Source organism: Lichenostomus cassidix, chromosome 5 (assembly GCF_008360975.1).
Source record: "Lichenostomus cassidix isolate B80296 chromosome 5, HeHo_3.0, whole genome shotgun sequence".
Classification (NCBI taxonomy): Eukaryota; Metazoa; Chordata; class Aves; order Passeriformes; family Meliphagidae; genus Lichenostomus; species Lichenostomus cassidix.
The window spans coordinates 49,071,979-49,094,607 of record NC_139486.1 but is presented as its reverse complement, the minus strand read 5'-3'; the positions used below and the strand labels follow the sequence as shown (position 1 = coordinate 49,094,607).

General features: G+C 46.6%; 1 protein-coding gene across 6 annotated transcripts in view; it reads left to right on the top strand.

Moving 5' to 3' along the window:
• Positions 1-22,629, top strand: part of BDNF (brain derived neurotrophic factor) — a 37,877-nt gene that overhangs the window by 402 nt on the left and 14,846 nt on the right. The window contains exons 1-2 of one of the 6 annotated variants that reach the window (XM_085062978.1): positions 19,455-20,256; positions 21,431-21,495. The exons of 1 other annotated variant lie outside the window; for it this stretch is intronic. Coding sequence is in view for 2 of the 5 variants with exons in the window: in XM_085062975.1 (XP_084919101.1) it covers positions 20,227-20,256 (30 nt within the window). In the remaining 3 variants the exon portion in view is untranslated. Of the gene's footprint in view, positions 1-426; positions 733-18,283; positions 18,576-18,994; positions 19,374-19,454; positions 20,257-21,430; positions 21,496-22,629 lie in introns of those variants that run through there. 4 more of the 6 variants (XM_085062980.1, XM_085062979.1, XM_085062977.1 and 1 more) reach the window with 4 other exon arrangements.

Here is a 22,629-nt window from a genome sequence, read left to right as displayed (position 1 = left end):
AACTTTAATTGCGACGCTCTTTGATTTAGGGCTGCGATGGAAACACCGCGTCTGAGAGAGAAACTTGGAGCTGTCGCGGCCGGGCTGCCGCCGGCCCTCGCCTCTCTCCCGGCTCGCTCCTGCCCTCTCCCTCGGCGGGCACAGGAGGCGCCTGACGCCTACCGTCGGGGGGGCTGGAGGCGGGGGGGCTGCTCCGCTCCCCGCCGCGGAGCGAGGGTCGGGGCTGCCCCGGAGGGGAGGGGGGACGCGGAGCGGCGCGGCCGCGGCACGTGACAGCGCGGGGGGCCGGGGCGACGAGCGGCCCGGGCGCGCAGCGGGCGCGGCGGCGGAGCGGAGCGGAGCGCAGCCGAGCGGGGAGGCGGCGGCAGCACCCTGGACAGCGGCGGCGGCGGGGCCGGCGGAGGCGGCCCCGCACCGCACCGCTCCGCATCGCTCCGCGACCCGGCGGGCTCGGGGAGCCGCTGGCACCGGGTACCGGCTTCCCTCCCCCGCCAACCCCCGGTCCTTCCCCTCCCCTCCCCGCTCGCCGCCCTCTCGCCCCGCTGGAGCTGGGCTAAGTTGAATTCCTAGCGGTGCGGACTGGAATAGGAACAAGAGAGGAGGGAAAAAAAAAAAAAAAAAAAAAAAGAGTCTTGCAAGCTCCGGGGGTTGGTTTGACGGTGTCAACTTTGGGAAATGCCAGTATTTATCTCCGCGATCTAGCCACCGCTCGTGGTGTTAGCTGTGACCAAGGTAAGCGGAGGGGGCACCCCCCCGGCGGCCCCTCCGGCTCCTGCCTCTCCCTCTCTGTGGTGCGGGGATGGGTGCCTGCTCTTTGCCTAGTTTTGTTACCTTGCTGCCTGCTTGGTGTGTGTGTGTGTGACGGCTAGAGAAGGAAGGAAAAGCTGGGTGAGATTTAACTACGAGTTAAGTTAAGTTGTGCCTGATTTAACCTGGGAATCTCGTCTATGTGTGTATGAATGCTTTGGGCAGAGATTCAACTGATCTTTACCTAGAGAAGCAGATGCGACGGATTTTTTTTCCTGGCTAAGGATGCAAGTTGATTTTGCATAGCTAAAGAGATGCAGCTGGGCTCTAGCTGGCACTGTGCACAACTGATCTTTCACAGATAAAGGGACGCAGCTGATCTTTACCTACATGGAGATTAGCTGACCCCTCTGTGTACGCAACCTACGGCTCAAAGGGAGAGCCGTGCATGTATTGCTGATGATCCAGTATCCGCATCTACTTTGCTATAATTAATGGTGTGTGTGCGTGTGTGTGTGTGTGTGTTTGACAAGCCTGAAACCCAAACGCAGCCCCCCCAACTGGAGATCATTCGGATAAGCTTTCTGCTCATCTCCCTCCCTATCTCTAGTGCCTCCCCCCACCCCTCCCCGCGCTTCCGATTCTTCCTACGTAGAAATGTAGCTAATAATATTTAGTCTCCGGGCTAAAAATAAGCTCTGGAAAGTCAGCAGTTTGGCGGAGCAGCGGCGGTAGCGGCAGCGCTCGCAGGTAGAGAGGCTCTGGGGGTCTCCGGCTCCGCACGGAGGCTGTGCAGCACCCCCCTCCCCCGCTGCCCGCGCTGCCGGGGGAGCGCGATCCTGCCAAGGAGGGTCCGCACGGAGCTGCGCCGTCCCCGCCGCCCCGTTCCAGACAGCCTGCGCTCCTCCGCCCGGGGAATCCCGGCCACCGGGAGCCACCCCTCCTCCCCGCCCCGGCGGATCCGAGGGGCGGCCGGCCGAGCCCTCCGGCGCAGCCACGGCGCGGGGGCGACGGGCCCTCCCTGCGGCAGAGCCGGCGGCGCCCCGCGGCCGGCCCCGCTGCGGTGCCGGGGCCCCGCCGGGAGGGAGGGCGGATCCCGGGGCCCCGCCGCCCCCGCCTCCCGCCGGGCTCCCGCTTCGGCTCGCACGTAGCGCCGCCGAGCAGGGAACCCCCCGGCAGGCGGGAGGCTGGCCCCGCCGCGGGGGAGGGGGCGGCGTCCCCACCGCGCAGCCGGGCGGAGCCGCCGCGCAGCGCACCTCGCTCCCCGCCGGGCCGGGCCGGGCCGGGTCGGGTCGCGCCGGGCTCCCCCCGCCGGCGTCCCCCGGTGTTCCCCCCTCCCCGCCGCGGTTGCTACGGCGACCGCCTCCCCCCGGGAGGCACCGTCCTGCGGAAACGGGGGCGCGGTGCCGGGGGAATGGGGGCGCCGGGGATGCCGCCCCGCTCCCGCCCCCTCCGCCCAGCTCCCCGGAGCGGCTCCTCGCCGGCAGCCCCCGGACGGCGTCGCTTGCAGCACCGGAGCCGGACCGGACACCGGCACGGTGCACGCAGCCAAAATGGAGGTGCTGCAGGACGGACCGGAGGGGCGCCGGCGCGGGGCTCGCACAAAGTCGGTCACTGGCGCCTCCGCTGCGGTCCTGTCTGTCGAGGGTGCCCGGCTTTGCGGGTTTGATCGCTAAAGGAAAGCAGCCGCTCTCCTCTCCGGGAGATGCGCTGCCGGCGGCCCTGGCTTCGCGCCGCCCTCTTTTACCCCCCAGCCCCCGGGCTGGCCGGGAAAGGGAGCGGGCAGGATCCTTCCCTGGATTTTTCCATTACCACTTGGAGAACTTGCGTTTGCTGGGGATACCTGTCAGGGTGCCATGTGAGGCAGTTCTTAGCAGCTGTAAGGCGAGGAGAGAGGAGCCTGAGAAGAACCAGGTCTCAGCAGCATCCGCTGTCAGCAGGCTGGGTGAAACTCAAACACTCAGGATTTGCAGTATTGGTTTCATTAAATTCATAATGAAACGTTCTCTGACCTTTTTTCAGTTAGGAAATAGTAGTGTGGTAGAGCTAATATTTCAATACATCCACTGTGAACTGGAGGTTGATGAGCCCTACTAAAAATCTATCCACTTCCCAAAATAAATTTTTCTGTTATGTATGAGGTTGTCAAGGAGCTTCTATTTATATGAATTTTCCACTCCATGCATAATTTTGTGTATCTTCCTATATTTTAAGTTTGCACCCATTATTTCTTACCAGTTCTTAAAAAACTCCAGTATTTCCCTTTTGGCCTCTGTTGCCATGTTCCTGTTGAATTCTAATCATTTTCTGCAGAGACGCATGGGACGGACGGCTCCTAACAAATGACACGGGCCATATTTGGTCCCATTATGGTGACTCATACCTTAATCTGCAAGTAGCTTTATTGATTTTAGTATCTACTGTTTCTCCACGAGCTGTCACTGCTTTGGTGGTGGTTCATCACTATCTTTCATCTCTTACAGTTATGATACTGTAAAATGTCCAATCTTCTTCGAATATCTCTTCATCTTCTAAAGTTTTCACATGGCAGTCTTTCCTGCCTCTTTTTCTTAAATTTTATTTTACCTGGTACCACGAGGGTTGTCTTCAATTGTTTGGTGTCTGTCATTTGTCTGTGTCCAGCACGAGATGGTTTTTGTAACATGGTGTTTGACGTAGGCATTATCTCTATGCAAGTTTGCCATTCGCAGCAGCTCACCATTTGGATAACCTTTTGATTTTCAGGATTGCTCAACAATTTCCTATTTCAAATGGTCTGATATTTCTCACTATTTATTTTTAGTGGCCAACATTCACAGGCATGTATGCTGGTGGATTAATGTCTAGCATTTCATTAATCTGAGGTGGCTGGATGCATACATTTGGCTTTGTACAGCAAGTCCCCTTTTTTTTTCTTTATCACACTAATACTGTTGAGCTCTTAGAAAATGCCCTAAGAAAATGCAGACTGGCTGCCATTCAGTAACCATAAGTTGCTTCCTAAATACAGTGGCATATGGTTGCCCTGCCATGAGAAATTCTGGAAAGGTGGATGAATCCCAAGGGACAGATTTTCCTCAGAGCTGTAAGTCTTACCATGAATCATTGTAGTAAATCACCACTAAGCACTTGAAGATGTAGCTGCTAGAATTTTTTTAATCAGATACGCAAACAAAGAGAGAATCCATAAGATTTCAGGAGAACTAGTTCATTCCTCCAGCAAAAAATAGTAACGTCAAGTGCTGTAAACAGCGTCTGTAAGAAACAGTACCTATCAAAGTTGCTGAAAATCAGAAGATTCCCTAGACCTTGGGAAAGAGACAGGTAGTGCAAGGTAAAATACGTATGAATAGACACTTTCACGGCTCCCTCCCCTTTGAGCTAACATTAGACTGGGGCTAAGAAACTGGGGCTGGCAAAAACAGGCTTGTGAAAGTGGTCCTTAAAATGGATTTGATGGCTTTTGGGGCATGAAGAACTCGATAGAAAGAATGGAGAAATGCAGGGCAGGTTTTGTAATGCTCATTTTCATTTGTGGTAGGCAAGTCCAGCTAATAATAAGGACTACAGAATATGGGCAGATGAAATGGGAAAGAAAAGGTGATACTTGTATGCCTGGAAGTAAGATTTTGAAACAAATGTGAGTATCCTGCGTTTCTTTCATGTCTGGATTTCCAAACATTTTTACACTTCCTTTCTGCATCTCTCCCACCACATTGTTAGGAATACTAAAGTGCTCTGACAGGGGAATGTCAGGGGACATCCTGCAGCCCCCAGGGCACGTGATGAGCAGGTTCACTTGCAAGCTGCTCGCCAGCCTTGGTGAATCCCTACTCCCACGTGCCAGCAAGGTGTAGGGTAGGGCGCTGACTTCTCCCATGAACTGAAAATATCTCTGAGACATACTTCTGCAAAATTACAGCCAGGAAAACATACCGACTGACATGGAGTTCATATAACAACTGCCCACCCATTTCATTATTTCACAAATGTGTGATTCGTGCTTGTGAGCTGTCACCATTAACATTTCCATCTGTCTCAATATTGCTTCTATTCTTAGTTGCTTTGTGATAGATGTAGGTGTATGAAAAGGATTTTTCCCCCCTCCTGGTGTCATGAAACAAAATAAATGAAAGCCACATATATGTATCCACACATTGCATGCAGGCAGCAAGAAATACAGGCACCTCCATGGCACTCCCATCACTAGATGTAGAGGTGAAGTAAGAAGCGCGTGCCTGTGGCCTCTTGGTGCTGCTGGAACATGTATTTAATGGGGGAAACCATAAATAAGTCAAAACCTAACTGCAAAAGAACAATATTGCTTTGATCTCCTTTTGAACATGCAGTTGGAGAGACCTATTTTCCTAACCATGTAAGTATGGGAATAATTTTACTTATCATGTAATCCTAATTGGTCTTTTCCTGAGGCAATCTCAAAGGGAAAATAGCTGTGACATGCTTTGGTGTTCAAAGGATCAGGTCCTCAGCTGTGTAGATATTTCTAAACTTAGACCTTTCAAGCTACTCATCGCTTGGACAAACAGAAAACTCTTTGCATAATATAGGCAAAACCTGCTCTTCTCAGAACCTCTATGCCAAAAGTGGAATCAATGGGATAACTGTAGAAATGAGCAGATATTTCACAGGAGTCTCCAGCAAAAGTGCATCTAGTTCCAGACAGGTTATTCCTGTTGTCATTTGAACTTCATGGCAGAGTCCAAATTCATAGTCCCCTAATGGAAAAAGTCTTTTGAAATTGCTAATGGAAGTGATGGATTTTCACCCCTGGCATAGCTTGATGCTTCCCAGAGAGTCAGGGATTAGCCATGTCTGGTGTGTGGAATAAACTGGGCTGTGGGGGCTTGGCTCCTGCCTCTCCTTTGCTAGCAGAGAGCCTTGGGGCTGGGACATTGCCACTGAGCCAATTCTGCTGTCAGTAAGTGGTTTCCCCACAGTCACAGGCTGATGTATGTTCTCTCATGGGGAGCATTGGTGGTGGGACTGTAATGGACCAAGGTCTTGCCATAAATAGCCAGGTGTATTCTTTCTCTTCCCCCTGCCTTTTCATGGTTTGGTCTGACTTTTTTTCTTTTTTCCTTCCCAAAATAGCACACAAACCCCCAATTTAACAAGCATAAACCATACATTCTGGCCTCCAATTTATTTTGACATTTGGCAAGAATGATTATGCAATATGTTCATTAAGTCATAACATTTTCGCTACTTTCCCATTCCAGATCCTTATTGACTATAGCACATGTGAAAATAATGAAGTTATTTATTCTGCAAATGGACAGTAGACCCCAAAGCTCCCAAGAAATTGCATTGTTTATGGATGCAATGTATGCAGAGACTTTTAAGGCCCTTGGTCTTACCTGACTGTAAAAAAAATAGTTCCGTTCTGAAACTGGTGAAGAGGAGTTTATCATCCACTAAAATGTTTATCGGATTGTTCAGTTAAGGAGGTCTCATCAGACCTGTTGTTTCTTTTTTCTTAAGCAGAGCCTTTGTGGGATTTGGGAATAATGCAGTAAAAAGTTATGGTAGTAGATAATTAGATGGACCAGCTAAAAGCAATATGAAAGGGGGCTGGTAGCACAAGGATTACAGAAGGTGTGTGGGCATTTTGACATCCAGAAAACATTATAGATCTGGTCTCAGCTACCTCAGTCTCATGATGATAATTAAGAAATGTGGGTGTAGAAAAGCTCTTCTCATGGTTTTGTTGGATTATTGCTGCAGTTCAAAACACAATTGACAGAGACACCCACATTGGACATGATTGCCCTTTGATGAGGCAGATACTGACTTTTTAAAGCTGACACAGTTAAAATTATGTCTAAAGTTTATGGGGCCACAAGCTTCTCACTAGACTCCATTATTATAACAAATGGTAAAATATAAATTGAAGCAGTTAAAAAAAAAAAGAGTGAGGCATGCTGAGAAGGAAGGGACCCTGGCAGTGGGAAGGCTTCAGGATTAACTTTTCTCTCACCTGTTTGGCGAGAGTAGAAGCATACAGGCAGTGTCTGGGGGTTTGCTTTCTCTGTGTGTGTTCTTTAAAGGCAGACAGGAGGGAAGACCAGCGAGGCTGGTTCCACTCATAACCCACAGTAAAGCCTAGTTCCTAGGCAGCTTGTGTGTTGTGTGGCAGATCTTTCCAACTCTTTTACCTCCATCTGTTCGTCAACAATACAGAGTTGTTACCAAGCTCCCCTCTGAGCACTGAATAGGGTGAAATATACTATAATTTTTTTTTTTTTTTAAAGAGCAAAACCCAACCACAAAGTTTGCAGATCTTTGCCTGTAGGATGTTTTTAACACTTGTGAATGGAAAGAGAATGATGGAGGCTGTTTAGATGCTTACTGCACGAGTCTAAGACAAGACATAACAGTATAGCTTAACATACTAATTCTTGCAGTGTACTATTCTAATATTAGAGGCACTAAACCTTTACAGCTATGGAAATGTCAAAATATTGACTTCATCTCTGATCCTGCATTCAGGTTTCTTTATTCTTTTACATGTTTCACCCCTTGAAACAATAGCAATGGAAGGAGGTTGTATGGTGGCCCACAAATAGTTCTGTATCTGTCACTTAGCTCCCATTCAGATTTTCTCTCAGGAATCAGAAAAGGCCACACACTGTCAAGGCAGACAGAGCTGGAAAAATATTTGACATTTCATACGTATTTTTTTCCCAGTATTTTCAACACAAACTCAATTCTATATTGTTTAACAGAGTATTGAAAGAGGCTTTCAGTACTTCTCTCCAAAGCTATCATCAATAGTCTGGCAATGACATTTGATAAAATACTCAGATTCAAACCCGAATAATATCATGAAATGACAATGGATTTAATGGATTTCAGGGAAACAGGTGGTTACCAAAGAAAAAAAAAAAGAGACAGCTGATTTCTGACAGCAAATACCTTTTGAAACCCAACCAACTCTATTGAGAATGGGATGCAGTGAGAGACATGAGCAGAGGTCAAGAGACTGGAGCTGCTTATGTGTTGGTTGGCTCTGTCAAATACATGTTCACTAACATCTGCCAAAAGTCTATAAAACCATCTGAGAGAATATTTGGCTGAACTTTGTAAACAGATAGCTGATAAAATAGTATTGACCAGGAAAACAAAAAGACTTAGCAGTTTTTAAATGAGGCTAAATTCTTGGTTTGAAATTTTCCAGTGGATGATGATACATCTCAAATGTCTTTTGCTACTGTACAAATCTGTTGCTGTAGCCTGAAGTGTGATACCCTTTATTCTATTGCTGAAAATTTATTGCATCAGGGAGAAAAAAATACTGCATCTATTGGTCATAGAGTCATCCACAGAAGGCGTGAATCTTACAGTATTTTCCATATGAATCTCTTTTTGTGTCCCAAATTTGGTTTATTGACTAAGATATTCTAAGTCGTTGCACCACACTCATCATGGTATTTGAACACCTTTCTAACTGACATGACTAATATCTATCATATGTTTCATTCTCATCCTATTCTGAGGGAACAAGTACTTAATTCTAGGATTTTTCCTTAGTTTTGGTGTTTGGGGGATTTATTTGTTGCACATAAGTCTTTCACAAAGGTCTTGGTGGTGGCAAGACGTAAAACTTTAATCATAGATTCACCTCTTTTCTTTCTCTTTGCTCCTACATCAGCAGTCAGTCACTCTATCCACCACTTATTCCCCAGGCAGATCTGATTCTCATGCTTTTTCTGCCCACCACCTGTTGTTTTCCTCTTCCCAAATCCTTCACCTGGACTCAGTCAGCTGCCCAGCCATGGTCATAGCCCTGGATACCCACTGCTTTTCTCACCTCTTTTATTGAACTCTTCTGAAGACCCAAATGTCTCTGACTTAAGAAGAGCTTTTAATTCCCAGTCTACTGCCTTTGGCACCAAATAGTTATTTTTATCATCTACTTTCCCATCAAAGTATTTCTGCAGTATTCCCTAAAGAAAATTCTGCTGGCTCCCAGATTTTAAGGAAGCCAAAACGTCTGACAAGAAGGCTAAATCCTTAAAAAGGCAAACCTAGATAGTTAATTTGAAATGGCCAGAATTTCCTGTTCATTTTCTGTAGAGATTTTCCAGACAAAACAGGGAAGACATTCAGACTAATGCAAGGCATACCCTTTAGGCCAGGAGAAAAGCCAAAGATGATGCACCTTTCCAAATTATTTTCTTTTGTATCCATCAGCCTGTCCAAGAGCAAGAAGGTAGGACCAAAGCAATGTACTGGCTCACTTTCTTGTCCACCAGAGGCTGTTGTGTGACAGCTGCCCGGGGCTCTAATTAACATCAAAATTTCCCTGCAGGGAAGCCCTGCAAGGCTCCTGTGGATCCTCATAGGGCCCCTGCCAGCGAGGAAGTGTGGGAACACCCAGAGGTGAAGGGCAAGCAGAAGTGATGGATAGTGCTGGAGTCCTGGCTGGCCCACGTTAGGGGAGCAGTGCTTGGATGGAAGAGAAATAGCTATGAGTCTTGCCCAGTCTGGGAGAGCATGGGGTGAAAGGTCTACCTTCCCAACAAGCCAGCTTGGCAATCCCTCGGGCAGCTGCAAGCGTGTCCTGCCTGGCTTTATCTGAAGCCTTGATGAGGGAAGCTGTGCACTGCCTCCCAAGTCCGTGCTTTTTGTGGGATGTTAGTAAAGATTATTGGTTAGTTAAAAATCAATCCGCTAAATTTAGATGGAGGTCTAGTACCAGTTTGTCAGACAATGAGAATGTGTATTTCATCTGCTTGTCTTTCATTTGTGTAAGCACTCAGGCTGAGTCTTTTTTCCTGAGTCTCTGTAAGCCCTTCAGTTCATGGAATTAACACGATGTTCATTTACTGTGACGGTGAGGGTCTGACAAAAGCACAGCAAACCCAAAGTGCAAAATAAACTGCGTTGTCAGTTATGCTACCCCAGCTCTGGTAGTTGGTGCAATTTTCTGGCAGTTAACAGGGTCTAAATTAAGAAACTAATAAGAAATAAGTCTGAAAATTATACTGGCTCTTATTTACTTTCTTTTATCTTGATAGAACTTCTTAAAAATTATTTTTAACAGATCCTTTAAACATTTGTAGTAAGAGGCAATAGACAAAATGTCATAATTTCCATATGAAGGAGTGCAATTCCTATATAAAAAAGCCATTTTATCCTAATATGGTCTCAGAGTCTATGTAACGTATTCTGTCACAAGAACTTTTGCATCAAAACAATTTTTCTGTTTCATATCCAAGAAGAAATGTTGAATATTTAAATTCCATATTCTTTTTGATCTTAATTCCCTTCACAGAAGAGCTCTTTAGGTCTCATCAATGTGCTCTAGGTGCAATATCAGAGTATATTTTTCATATTACAGGATCTAACCCAAATTAAGAAACCAAAGGGGAAGAAGCTATACATGCCTGTAAGGGAAAATGATTCTGCTCGGAGCACGTAGCAGGGTAAAGCATCAAACAGAAACGTAACAAAAGTCTAAAATAAGGGGTTTAATGCCTTGGTGCAAAGGCGTTGCTGAAAATCTAGCATTTGGCTCCCTTCTGATTTAAAAACTTTGCATTCCTGCTGACTTCAGTGGTGTTTATGTTCAAATAAGTAAAGGCACCATGAGGCCATATAGTACAACTGCAATTTGCAGTACATTATAGCAGGTTAAACAGCTAACTAATTAAATACAAAGAGGAATTTAAACCACCCCCTTGTAAGCATTTATGATTCAGATGTATAAACTATATGATAAGCAAACAGTGTCCAGAAAATAAATGTATATAATGTTGTTTACAAATTTATAATCCAATGGCACAAGTCCTGAACCACTAAGGCCCCACTAAATGTCTTGCCAAAGCCAGGGGTGGATTTTATTCTAGTATTCTTTGAGTTGTATCCAACCCTAAAAATACAGGGGCTTTGAGCATGAAAATGCGGGATTGCTTTCCTCTTCCTTAAGATTATGTTCACGTGGGGTTTGTGGTGGTGGCCATGTCTCCACTGCTGGGTGCTCCTGCCCAACCACTCCTCAAGAGCCACCCTGTCCTTGTGCAGGCTGGGGCAGAGAAATCAATATGTTTCCCCATTTGAGAAATGGTGTAGAACGTGAGGAAAGTTATTTTAAAATAGCTTAAAATTTGTATTGATTTTCTGAATCAATATTTCAGGATTTTTGAATTCCAGAGTAGTTATACATCCACCCTATGTTTTTTTTCCCATCTCTCTGCATCTATAAATGATAGTCTGAGCACATCACATGCTGGAGAGAGAGAACCAGCTACGCATCCAATTACCCCCATACTGTACCAGTGAGGAGGAAAATAATATTTTTATAGTAGTACCAAAAAAACAGATGTACTGGCACTAGTTACTATTTAAAGCAATTCTGCCCGGCAAGTCGATGAAATAATTTCATCTGGCCAATGGAGAACAATAAAGGCTGCTGTGCAATTCCCAGTCTTTGGGGCTGGGTGTTACAGTGGAAGGAAAGAGGAAAGTGAGGACAGCAACCTCTTTGTTGGCATCTTCTGCTGTGCATTAGTGTCCCCTAAGGTGAGTAGATAACCCAACCGTGGCTCTTGCTGCAGTCAGTGCTCACATGTCACCTGGGCACAGATGAACAAACCATACCTTTTATCTGGACAAATGAAAACTCCTGGACAGACACATGGCTGCCTATTAATCTCCAGAGTGGAACGTAGTAATGTTTGCACACAACATGGTTCCAGTCATTAAATTACTGAAGGATTAACAATCCCAAGTGTTCAGTAAACAGAAATGACACCATACAAATGAAATGTTTTAGTCAAGGGAAATTTTTGCTCTAACGTGACTAATCCAATACTTGTTTCTTGAGCCACAAGTCACAGTAATTGGAGGAAGAGAACATAATGGGGTCTGGGTTTCATTTGAAGGACTCTTTAATTTTTATTGCTGCCCTTATAATTTTAGTTTGCAATTAACAAAAATTTCTACTATTTTCAGACACTTTTCTCTTTAATGCTTTAGGTGGTCAACATAGAAAAGTTTTGAACTCTTTTGTTTTGTTTCTTAGGTGAAATAGCTCAATGCCCTATTTAAAGGAAAAATATCCTGAATTCATCTTTAAACACATCAGCTTGTTAAAAGTATTGATGTGACTGTGCTTTGAAAGGGTGGGAGCCAAAGCACGTTAACCTCTTTGGGAAGATGAAGACAACTATCTAAGCGCAGGGTAAAGTATCTTAGTGTGAAAGTCCTGAAGGGCAAGAGAGCCAGAAGAACTATTTAGTGTTTACACATGCTTTTCATTCCCAAGGATTTCTGCATACCCAAGGAGGATCCCTCCTGCCAGCTCCTAGCCGGAGTGGCACCCTGTGGGTGGCGGGCACCCCGGAACAGCTACCGGCCCTGGTGCCAAACAGCATCCTCCATGTCCCCTCCCCGACTGTTTGCTTTAGATCTCTTATCGCCCATCACCCTCCGGGCAATATCGCTGAGCTGCTGCACCTGGTGGATGGAGTGCTTGAGCTTGATGTCAGAGGAGATTTTAGTTGCTAAATACAAACAAACTGCAAAAGAGCATTCACAGGGCTGTGGACCTGGGATTTTGGGGCTTGCTTGTTTTTAGGACACACTCGAAATAAGCTCTCCAAAATTATACACTGAGGAGGGCTTGGTAAGGCATATACCTATTCCGATAAGACGCCTGGCTAAGTTTATAAACCCTCTGGAATCTGATCCCTTTAAATATTAAAAATAATCCACTATATTGCATCTAATTGAAACCCACTGAATACTTAGAGGAAAGGAGAGATGAGTCAATCCCAACACCTTTCACCCACAAGTGCACCAACAGTTTTCTGATCTTCTTTAATCATAGAGCTCCAATGGCCTGATTCGTCACAGGAGTGCATCTCCAGCCATCTAATCTTTCCACACTCGCATCAGGTTTCCACCATCCCAAGGAATCACACACAACCTCTTTGGGGAAGAGGGGATTTTCTTTTCTCTTCCCATATCTGCTGCTCTCTCAGAGTTTGCATTTTTGTTGTTCATGTTGTTCCATGCCGTCTTTTCTGCCTGCTGCAGTGGAGCCTTGGCTAGGCTGTTAGCAGAAAGGTCAGGGGTGAGTGAGGAAGGGCTCAGGCACCATACGCCAGACACCTGGTACACTGGATACTCTTGGGCACAGCCCAGATACTTTGCTCTTTGCTCTTTGCTCAGCTACTTGGTGTTTAATGCCTCCAAAACAACAGCAGTAAGGCAGAGACACTCAGGAGATGAATTGCCAGTTTTAGTGAATGCCGAAGCACCAGGGAATGATAAACCAAACTTTTAATGTTTCTGCTGGGTTGGATTCATTCTCTGCTTACTTTTTTTTTTCTTGTTGTCACCTTTTTTTCTGTGCCACCATCCTCAACAGCTGCCCTGCACCCCACAGTGTGAGGCAAGCCTGGCATGGCTGGACACTGGCCACAGGACCAGGTGGTCAGAATGAAGGGTGAATTATGGTCCTGGCTTCCCCCAGCCGTTCTGCTCAGGGAAGAGGGATTTCATGTGTGGTTTAGGAGTCCCACTGTCCTAGCAGTGCATGGAGTTCATACAAAACCCCAAAAGAAAAGGCTAGAGGTTTGGATGGGAAGGATTCTCTATGTGTGTGTGTGTGTGTGTGCGTGTGTGCACATCATTGCATGTGGTAATTGTCACATATGACACATTTCTATTTCTACAACACTTGATGCCAGCAGAGACAACTACATGAGCGGTGGCAAGGAGCAAAGCCAGAATCAGCATGCTCACCAAACAAGTATGTTCATAAGCAGCTTCTTAAATTTATGTGTAATAGACACGTACATTTCCTTGTTTGCAGAAGACTAATCTGCACCTACCACAGAGCTCTGTTAGAGAAGCAGTTTCATGCATATAAATTGTGCTGAAATCCCTGACTAGAAAGCATGGGATAACATCCAGGGTACAGATCCTGCCATGTGATGGAAAGCTGGCATACCTCTAGCAGACATGAGAAGAGACCAATTATTTTAATTGTTTGTTGGAGTTTTAAAATCACTTTTGCTGTAGCTGCAGGGTGACAATTCTGAGCTATTAGGTGGTATTTTCTTCAGGAAAAATGTTGTGGTTTTGGTGCCTGTGATTCAAAGTGTAGGTTTCCCTGCTTTATCCTGTGCACATGCAGCCTACAAACAATGTCTAATGAAAGATCTTTGGGTTTGTATTCCCATCTTTGCTGTTTTACTTAATACTTTCCCTGCTAAAATGAGACTGAAAGGCCTCTCAGAAAGTGTTGTTCACTGAAGGTGCAATTATGCTCAAAATTAAGAGCAACTACACTGTACTATTTAAGGCACAGGGTATATTCTAGTCTCCCAGCAAGCTGCTTGCAGACCAGAAGGACAGCCACTCTTTGTAGGCTGAACACAATGTGAACCTCGGGGCTGTAAGATCCAAGAACTACCAACCCCAGGGCATTAACACACAACACTGATGCCTGGGAGAGGCTGTGACTACAGCTTGGCCAACCCCTGGGTGCAAGGGGTAGGCTGGAGAAGTGATCACCACCATCTTTCTCTCATCATTGCACTCAGTCACAGCACGTACAATACAAAGATTTTACAAACTGAAGCAGAATTTGCCTTTGGTCCTCAACGATGCTGAGGTTTTTCTAGTGCCACTGATGTTAGTGTGGAGCATGAAGGGCTCTCTTGTGTGTGCTGTGATCACTGAATCATTGTAGAGCAGCATCACAGCCCAGTCATCTTACAAATGCACCGTGTCAGCAACCCTGGTTGTGTATATATCTTGTGTATATAATCCATTGCAATTTTTAGCATTACTTGAGTTGGAAAGGTTTATTTCCATGAATTTTCCATCCCTCTAATGTGAAAAAATAGCAAATATAGGTAACTAGGAAACATGAATAAACATAATTAAACATAAAATGCTTGTAATGATATAAGAACTAACTTCAGCAAATTAAAATTTTTTATAGAAAAAAACCCCTGTATCATCAAAACCCAAGTACATCAACAGCATTGTCCTTTCTGTAATCAGGATTAGTTTATATTTCCTGACAGTCGAGTGAGAAGCATTCCAAATTGTAGCTTCTTGACTTTTTTCTCATTCAAAAACAGGTCAAGATACTACATTAATAAAATGGGGAGTGTAAAAGACATATTTTGGGGGAGGGGAGACTGAATCACCCATTACCTATTGACTAACTATGGACCTTTTAAGAATGTTACTCTTTTCAAATATTGACTTTTTTATTGCTTCTCTTACAATTGCAATGGGGGAATTTAAGAGCCCTACAAACTACTTTATCATATAATTAGTTTATCAGTAAATTTGGACTTCGTACATCAATCACTATAATGCATAACCTCCACTGAGACAGAAACCAGATGTGCGTGCTTCTGCTTTCTTCTTTGTAGTATCTACAGCATCATTAGTGCCTATGCTACAGTTTAAATTGAATTCAGCAAAAAGCAATGGTCTTACCTTCCTGCAAGCAATATTACTGCAGGGATAAATCAACATTATGTTGATTGACAAGTCATACTCTTACCCTGTTGCTGTTTGGAAAATGGTGAAGTATGATTTATGTATGTAAAAAATAATTTTAATTAGTCATGTATAGAAAAAATACTTGGTTTCAAGGTAAATGCTGTAAGGCAGGCATACTATGACAACACTACCAAGAGGCTTAATACACTGAAATACCTAAAACCACCAGAAAAGGGTCTGTCTGCCCATTTCTTCCCCATGCAGTCGTGGTGTGACTTTTCTTTAAAGCGCCGCTTACTTCTGACATCTGTACAACCCAAATGGGGTAAATGTAGCTGCTCCTGAGACAGGCTGCAAGTCATCTTTTTTCAGACTCTACAAAGACAGAACTCTTTTTGGGTCTACCAAGAAAACATCAGGATGCCTGATCTTTGCATCCTATGTATATCACAAATTTCAAAAGTGATGGTTCAGGTAACCTCCAAATTTATAGTACATCTTATAAACCAAGGAGTGGAGCTCCAACCAGGGCAGTGTCTCCACATGAGGACTATCAGTTGTTTCACAAACTAATAATACATTGAAGATCCAGTTTTTTGGTGCTCATTCATACAAAATTCTCTTGGAAATCAGGGTCTGACTGAAAAATATGGAGCCCAGCTTGAATGTGCATTAAAAATCCAAACAAGTAATTATTTACACTACTTTTTCATTTTCCCAGTAATCAAGCACTGGCTGGTAATAATGCCCAAAGGGCTGATTATACCAGCAAGATACAGCAGCTCTCTGACCACACCTTTTCCTCGGGAAAATCTCTACACCGACGCAAAAGGCAGCATGTTTGTAGCAGAGAAAAATGGGAATTTCATGGTTGCCTGGAATTCATGGTTCTCATGTTCTTAGCAGAGCTGAGAAGAAGCGCTTACCACAGAGTGAGGACTTGTCAGGCAGTCCGTAACATGCTTCCTTTCCAAAATTAAAAAACTTGTTCTGATTGCAAGCAGTTTTTTTTCAGATTACATCCCTTCTCCTTCACTCCTCAGAGCAAGCCAGCAGTGTTTCTAAAGCATGATACTTGCTTCTGCTCATCTGCATGCCTAGTATACTAGCAGAAGAGTCTTTCCTCCAGGAATAACAAGTATGTAATGTATTACATTACAGCTGATTAAAGTAGCCTCTGCTGCTGCTGTTTAACTTGTCTGGTAGATTGTCCAAATACTTGCAGGCATCATCTTATAAACACAGAATATTAAAACTGTGCTGTTTTATGACTGTGCAAAAAGGCTGCTGAAAACATGCTGCCTTAGTGAAATCAGGTACTCACACTAATACAGTCATATCTGGAAAGCTAAACGGTATTGTGGAGAGAAGTCTTAAACAGATAAAATGCACCATTAACTCAGCAAGTTCCAGGTACGATCATGTGTTTGAAGTACCTCTGGAACACCCCATCAGCATTATTGCTGAGAGATATAAGCTTATATTGGTATAGTAGAGTGAGGAAAGGAATGGCTGATGTATCTCTAATGGCAGAATTTGAAAACTACAGAAATAACAGAGCAGGACTTGGCCTGAAGAGCTACCTATATTAGTGACTATCTATCAGCCAACAAGAGCTGGGCAGGATTCCTGAGGCCCAGGCTGTTACTGAAGAAAATTTGAAAATTTGTCTCCTTTCTCGTAAATTGGGTAGATTTGGACCGGAAAGAACTGAGACAAAAGAGGTAGAACTGTCTTCATACTTGGTGACATTTTTAGTTCAAACATGCAAAACCAAGCCCCCAAGTGCAAGAAGGATGGTAATGTGGTACTTAAAAATGATTTTTTAAAAAGTTCTTAAAGCTGCAAAGGTTATTCACCACCAGGAATCTTGCCTTTAATATATATTAAAAGCTGGTTTATATGGAAGGCCTTAGGTGTACTCAAATTTCAAACACCTGGGTTATTTTCTTACTTTACTGATCTAATCAATGCACGTGTTTCATAGCAAAAGCACACAGGCAATCAGACGGTCTGAGGGCATCAATGAGTTGCACACATTTCTCCTAGTATAAATAAATTTTCACGAGTGCATGGAGTGAATGAGCCTTTGGCGTTAATCACAATTAGATGGCAGTCAGGCTTTGAGGTCTAGGAAAATAAGTGTTTTAACCAATTCATAAAAGAGTTGCGCTATCTTTTTGAGAAAAACAACTGGTTCCAATTTTGCCTGTGAGGGAAGAGGGACGGCCCATGCCGGCAGGGGGTGAAGCCAGCGCCTCTCCCATGGCTGGTTCATACCGTGGGATGTGCACAAGATGCTGTGCCCCGCCAGCACAGGCGTGCACTCCCACTTGCAGCAGCCAGCCCAGCCAGGGAGCGTGCCATCTCTCTGTCTTTACCAAGATCAAATAGAGCTAGTCAATCAGGGGATACCATTATTGCCTCCACCATTCAATTTCCACTATCAATAATTTACTGTATTTGCTGCACGGGCAGAAGGGGGAGATGGCCAAACAGATTTTTGACAGGGGGCACAGAATCCACCCAGCGAGTGGCGGGGCAGAGCGGAGCAGGGCGTTTCGCCCGACATCCCCGGGCTCCGCTGCCGCCCCTGTCTCCGCCGGCGGGAGCTGATGCGACGGGCGGCCCCGCTGTCGGTGTCGGTCCCGGTCCCGTCCGGGTCCCGGGCTGGGCGGAACCGCCTCGGGACCGCTGGGACTGAGCTCCCGCTGCGCGCCTGCAGAAAGTCACCGGTGTAACGTTACCTGGGGCGCTCATTAATAAGCAATGCGTGTTATTATCTTGATTGCATTCTTAATAGGCGAACTACGGAGAGGTCAGCGCGGGAGCGATATTTAAATGGATCGGGCTTGCTTAATACCCGGCGGAGTAAACCAATATCCCGCCGCGGGCGGACCGGCACCCCCCCGCCCCGCGCCCCGCTCCCCGCTCGGGAAGCGCCGGGGGAGCAGAGCGGAGCGGAGCGGAGCGGAGGGGAGCGGAGCGGGGCCGGGCGGGCGGGGCGGGGGCGGTGGCGGTGGCGGGGCCGGGAGGCGGTGCGGAGGCTCTAAGCGGGGCAGCGCGGTGCCTACGGCCGCCGCAGCCGCTGGCCGGGGGCGAAGCCGCTCGGCGAGGAGAAGGCGGTGGGGCTGGGCCGGGAGGCTCCGGTTGGGCGGCGGGAGTGGGGGATCCGGCTCCGCTGCCCTCCCGCCCCTCATAAAGCTTTGATGAGACACTTGAGACGCCGCCTGTGTTGTCGAGGCGGCGGGAGGCGGCCGGTGGGACTGGGCGCCCGGGAGAGGATGTGACTTCCCGGAGGGGACCCGGACAGGCTTTGTGTGGACGACAAGGTACGCGGCGCCCCGCCGGGAAACTTGAGGGGCCGCGGGCAGGGGGTGCGTGGGGCCGCGGGGCCGGGCGGGCGCCGGCCGGCGAGAGGCGTCGGGGAGCGGCGAGGGCGGGGGAGGGCCGGGGCAGCCCCGCGCCCCTTTGTTCCCGCACCTGTCGGCCCGGCCGGTGCCCGGCGGGGCTTTAGCCGGGGCCGGCGGCGGCCGGAGCGCGCTCCCGGCGGCGCGAGGGGGAGCGGAGCGCGGGACCCGGCGGCGCTTCCCCGACGGGCGCCCTGAGCGGGGTGCGGCGGGCAGGCGGCGGGCGGCGGGGCGCGCCCCCTGGCGGCGGGCTTGCGGCGGGGCGGCGGCCCGGCCTCCTCCCTCCGTGCGCGGCGGCGGCAGCGGGGCCCTGAGCGGGGCGGCGGCGGCGGCGGGGCCCGGCCGGGCCGTGGGGCGGGCGGCGCGGAGCAGCCGGGCTGCGGGCAGGGCCGGGCGCCGCCCGGTGCTGCTGGCGGCCGACGTGCCGTCAGGGAGGGGCGCGATGCACTTGTTGAAGCTGGACCGTCGCTGGAATGTGAAGCATGCCGGGCACCCTCACCGGGATCCGGTGCCACGGGCGCCTTCTGCTCTGCCCGCCCCGCTTCCACCGGGCGCGGGGAGCCCGCCGGGAGGGCAGGGAAGGGAAGGCGGCGCGGAGAGGGAGCCCGGCGGCTTGAGCGGCTGAAGGGGTCGGTGCTCGGGAAACCTCGACCCACCGGCTGTGGATCCATACTGGGGGGTCAAACACGCCTTCACCCAGCAACAAACGGGGGTTAAATGGTAAATTTGTTTGGCAGAGGTTTAACTGGTACTTTGGAAACCTCGTGCTGTCCCACCGATTTTTAATTATTTTTTTACCTGGGGTTAAAAGCATGAGGTGTTACAGCTGTTGGCCACGCTTGCTTTGCTTTGCTTGGTTGTTCTTAAGAGGTGCTGTTGGTGTCTTGGTTTGAACATTCCAGTTAAGATATGTCCTTTTCCTCTCAGTTTATTGTAGTTTGCTGTTCTGAGGTTATGCAAGATCAATAGTCATTACTTATTTATGTTTCTAGTAACACAGTTCTAATGAATGCAAAGAATCTATTCTGGCAATACATTTTTCTTCAGCCAGTATTTCTGTAATCTTTAATTCATGGTGATAAATAGATAAAATGAATTTCCTTGGTTGTCTGTAGATATGAGCAGAGGGCTGGATAATGAGCCACCTGCTCGTGGGCAGGAGGAACTTTCACATCACCAAGTCTGAGTGGCTCTTTGGTCACAAAAAGAGTTTGCTCCGTTTGCACGTGGGTGGCTGTCCCAAGTAAGATCATCATACTGTCTGCTCATTTGCGTTGGGTAGTGCATTTGTGTATGTCAAAGGCTCCACTTACGAAGCTGGATTGCTGTCTGCAAGCCGTGAAGTGAAAACTTGCCCCCAGTGATGGCCCAGAGTTAGCGTGGGTATAGAAGAACGTAAGCACAGGGGATGCTCTTGGCTTCGTGCGAGCTGCGAATGCTGTCGTTTGGCGTGTGAGAGGAGGTAGCAGCTGTCAGGGGGATGCTACGCCTTCCTGTGCGCGGAGTTCCAGGGCACTGGCTGTGTAAACACACCGGGGGAAAGGGAGAAGACAGACAGTGATGTTCTGCAGGAATGAGTGCCGTCCCTCACCTGGGTCTCAGGGTAAAGCAATGACTCTGTTTCAACTCTATTTTCTGCTGTAGTACTACCACTTAATGTTCAGCTTCACTGAACCTTGTCTGGGAAAACCCATTTGTAAGCAGTGTGCCTTCTGTTCATGTTGCAAGTGCTCTCTGCTTTCCAGAACTGCAGGGTAGATCCTGTTGTTATGTGGATGTGAAATCAGGGTAAACCAGGTCAGAAAGATGAAGAACATTTTATCTGAATAATCCAGATACAATGGTGGAGGAAGATGGGAAAGGACTTTTATCTTGGAGGGAGTTAATACTAAACTGAAAAAAGTGTAACTTCAAGCAGCATGCTTTTAAGCACCGAGGCATTATGTTGTAACAGTAGTGCTAGGGAAGTACTGCAATATGCTGGAATACTATGAAATGTAGTGCACAGATGCAGAGGTTTTTAAAGACTCGTTAACACGTGAAAAAATGCAGGGGAAAATAAGGTTCTGTGTTTTTCCTTAAAGGCTTTGTGTACATGACAGTGCTGAGCTGAAAGTGACTGCATTTGAAAGTCCTTGCGGTAGCTGTAGCACTTTGTGCAGCTCTTACTCTGCTGTTGCTGTAAGGAAAACACAAGAAGCTGCATGTTTTTCTCAGATAATAATTCTCTGAGGGAGTGCAGGTATAAAAGCAGGTCATAGGAAACTTGGAAGTAGAAGACCCTCTTAACCCTTCTATGGGTAAGCACTACATGAAAAGGAGAAACAAGTCACTCTACTGAGTGACTTGTGTAATAACTGTTGTCCTATTAAAAAAAAAAAAGGTATTTTTCATACCTGCCTTCCCGGTTTGTATAAAAGGCTGAAAAGTTGTTCTAAGAATGTGCCTTATGCCTACACTAGAAATCTCACGTTAGGCATTGTGTGAATTGTTGGAGGCTCCACTAGAAAAGGATATGTGCTTTTAATAGGTTAATTGCTAACTTGTCTTGACCTGTTTTCAAGCATATGTTGTGAGCACTTGGTTTCTTCTAAATAGCTGAAATGCTGCTTAATTGGGAAACTCTCAATCATTTCTTAGATCAGTTCATACACTGGAATTCTTGGTAGTGCTTAGTTGTAAATACTCTTTAAAAGGAAACTTACAAAGGCACTGAAGCTAAGCTATTTTTGTGTGTTTCTGAAATGAAGTGTTAACCAATAACCTACTGTCTTCAGTTCCAGCTGGGACGGTGCTGTAACAACTCTTGTATGCTGTGATACACCATTAGGAAGCAGCACAGGTGTGTACTGAGTAAATTGCCTGATATATGAGTTGGGATGGGGCTGGTAGGCTGTGTCCACTGTCTGTCAGCTCACAAATCTTACTGTTTCCTTATCCATACCTATTATTCAGTCTTCTCTTTGACTGCAAGGTTCTTTGAGGCAGAGATATTCTTGCCTGTCTTCTCTTTCTGGTACCCAACAAGAGCTCATCAATGCTCTTGTAATGCAAACAGTAAATAATAGATTTTGCTGTGCAGTGCATACAGGCAACTCTACCATGGTACCTCAAACTTGCACGTTGTCAATTCGAGGTGCTGAGCAGTCCAGTGAGGAGCACTGTTTGTAGGAGTTGATCATGCAGAACAGGTAAAACAGTCTTATGTGTAAAGTGTAGGTGATCTGTAGGGTCAGGCTCAACCTTCCCTCCTTTTCAGTATTCAGGACCTAATTATCAGGCAGCTGTAGACTGGTGGAGTTCAACTGCCATATCCAACAGCAACAATTAACATGAAACAGTCTGAAATACTGGAAATGCCATGGGCATGACTGACCAGGCAGTAGTCTTACCAAAAAAAAAGCCAACCTCATCTCAGGTACAATGTCTACTCTTTTTAACTAGTGAACAGAGAGTTGGCTGGGATGATACTGACCTGATGTGATTGTAATTCTTGGTAACACTGATAGTGGTAGCAGAATGTCCTGTTACAGCATAATTTAGGCATCATGAATGGATACAGCTGTCTAAAGATGAGTACCATGCACAACCAGAGGAAGCAAAGGAAACTTCGTTTAGTGATTTTTCATGCCCCGCTGACAGCTGCCATAAGGCTGTAGCAGTTGTATACTTTCCTTGGTAAGAATATTGTATTTTTCAGAGAAGTCATTTTCTGAAACCAGTTAATTAGGACAGTTATTTCTGGCCGTGGCATTTGTAGAGAACAGAAGGCATGATTGTTCTTATATTTGTTTCTCTGAGTCCTTTGATCGACTAGAAGCTCTCAATGTTTTACGCTATAAATTACCTCAATCCTTTGGCAGTTCATTTCTTTTCTTGTGTACTTGGTTAGGAAAATGCAGAAATCCTTGTGACTCAGCTACAGACTACTATAAATTATGAAGAAATGGGGGAGGGGGTCACATTTCACGTTAGG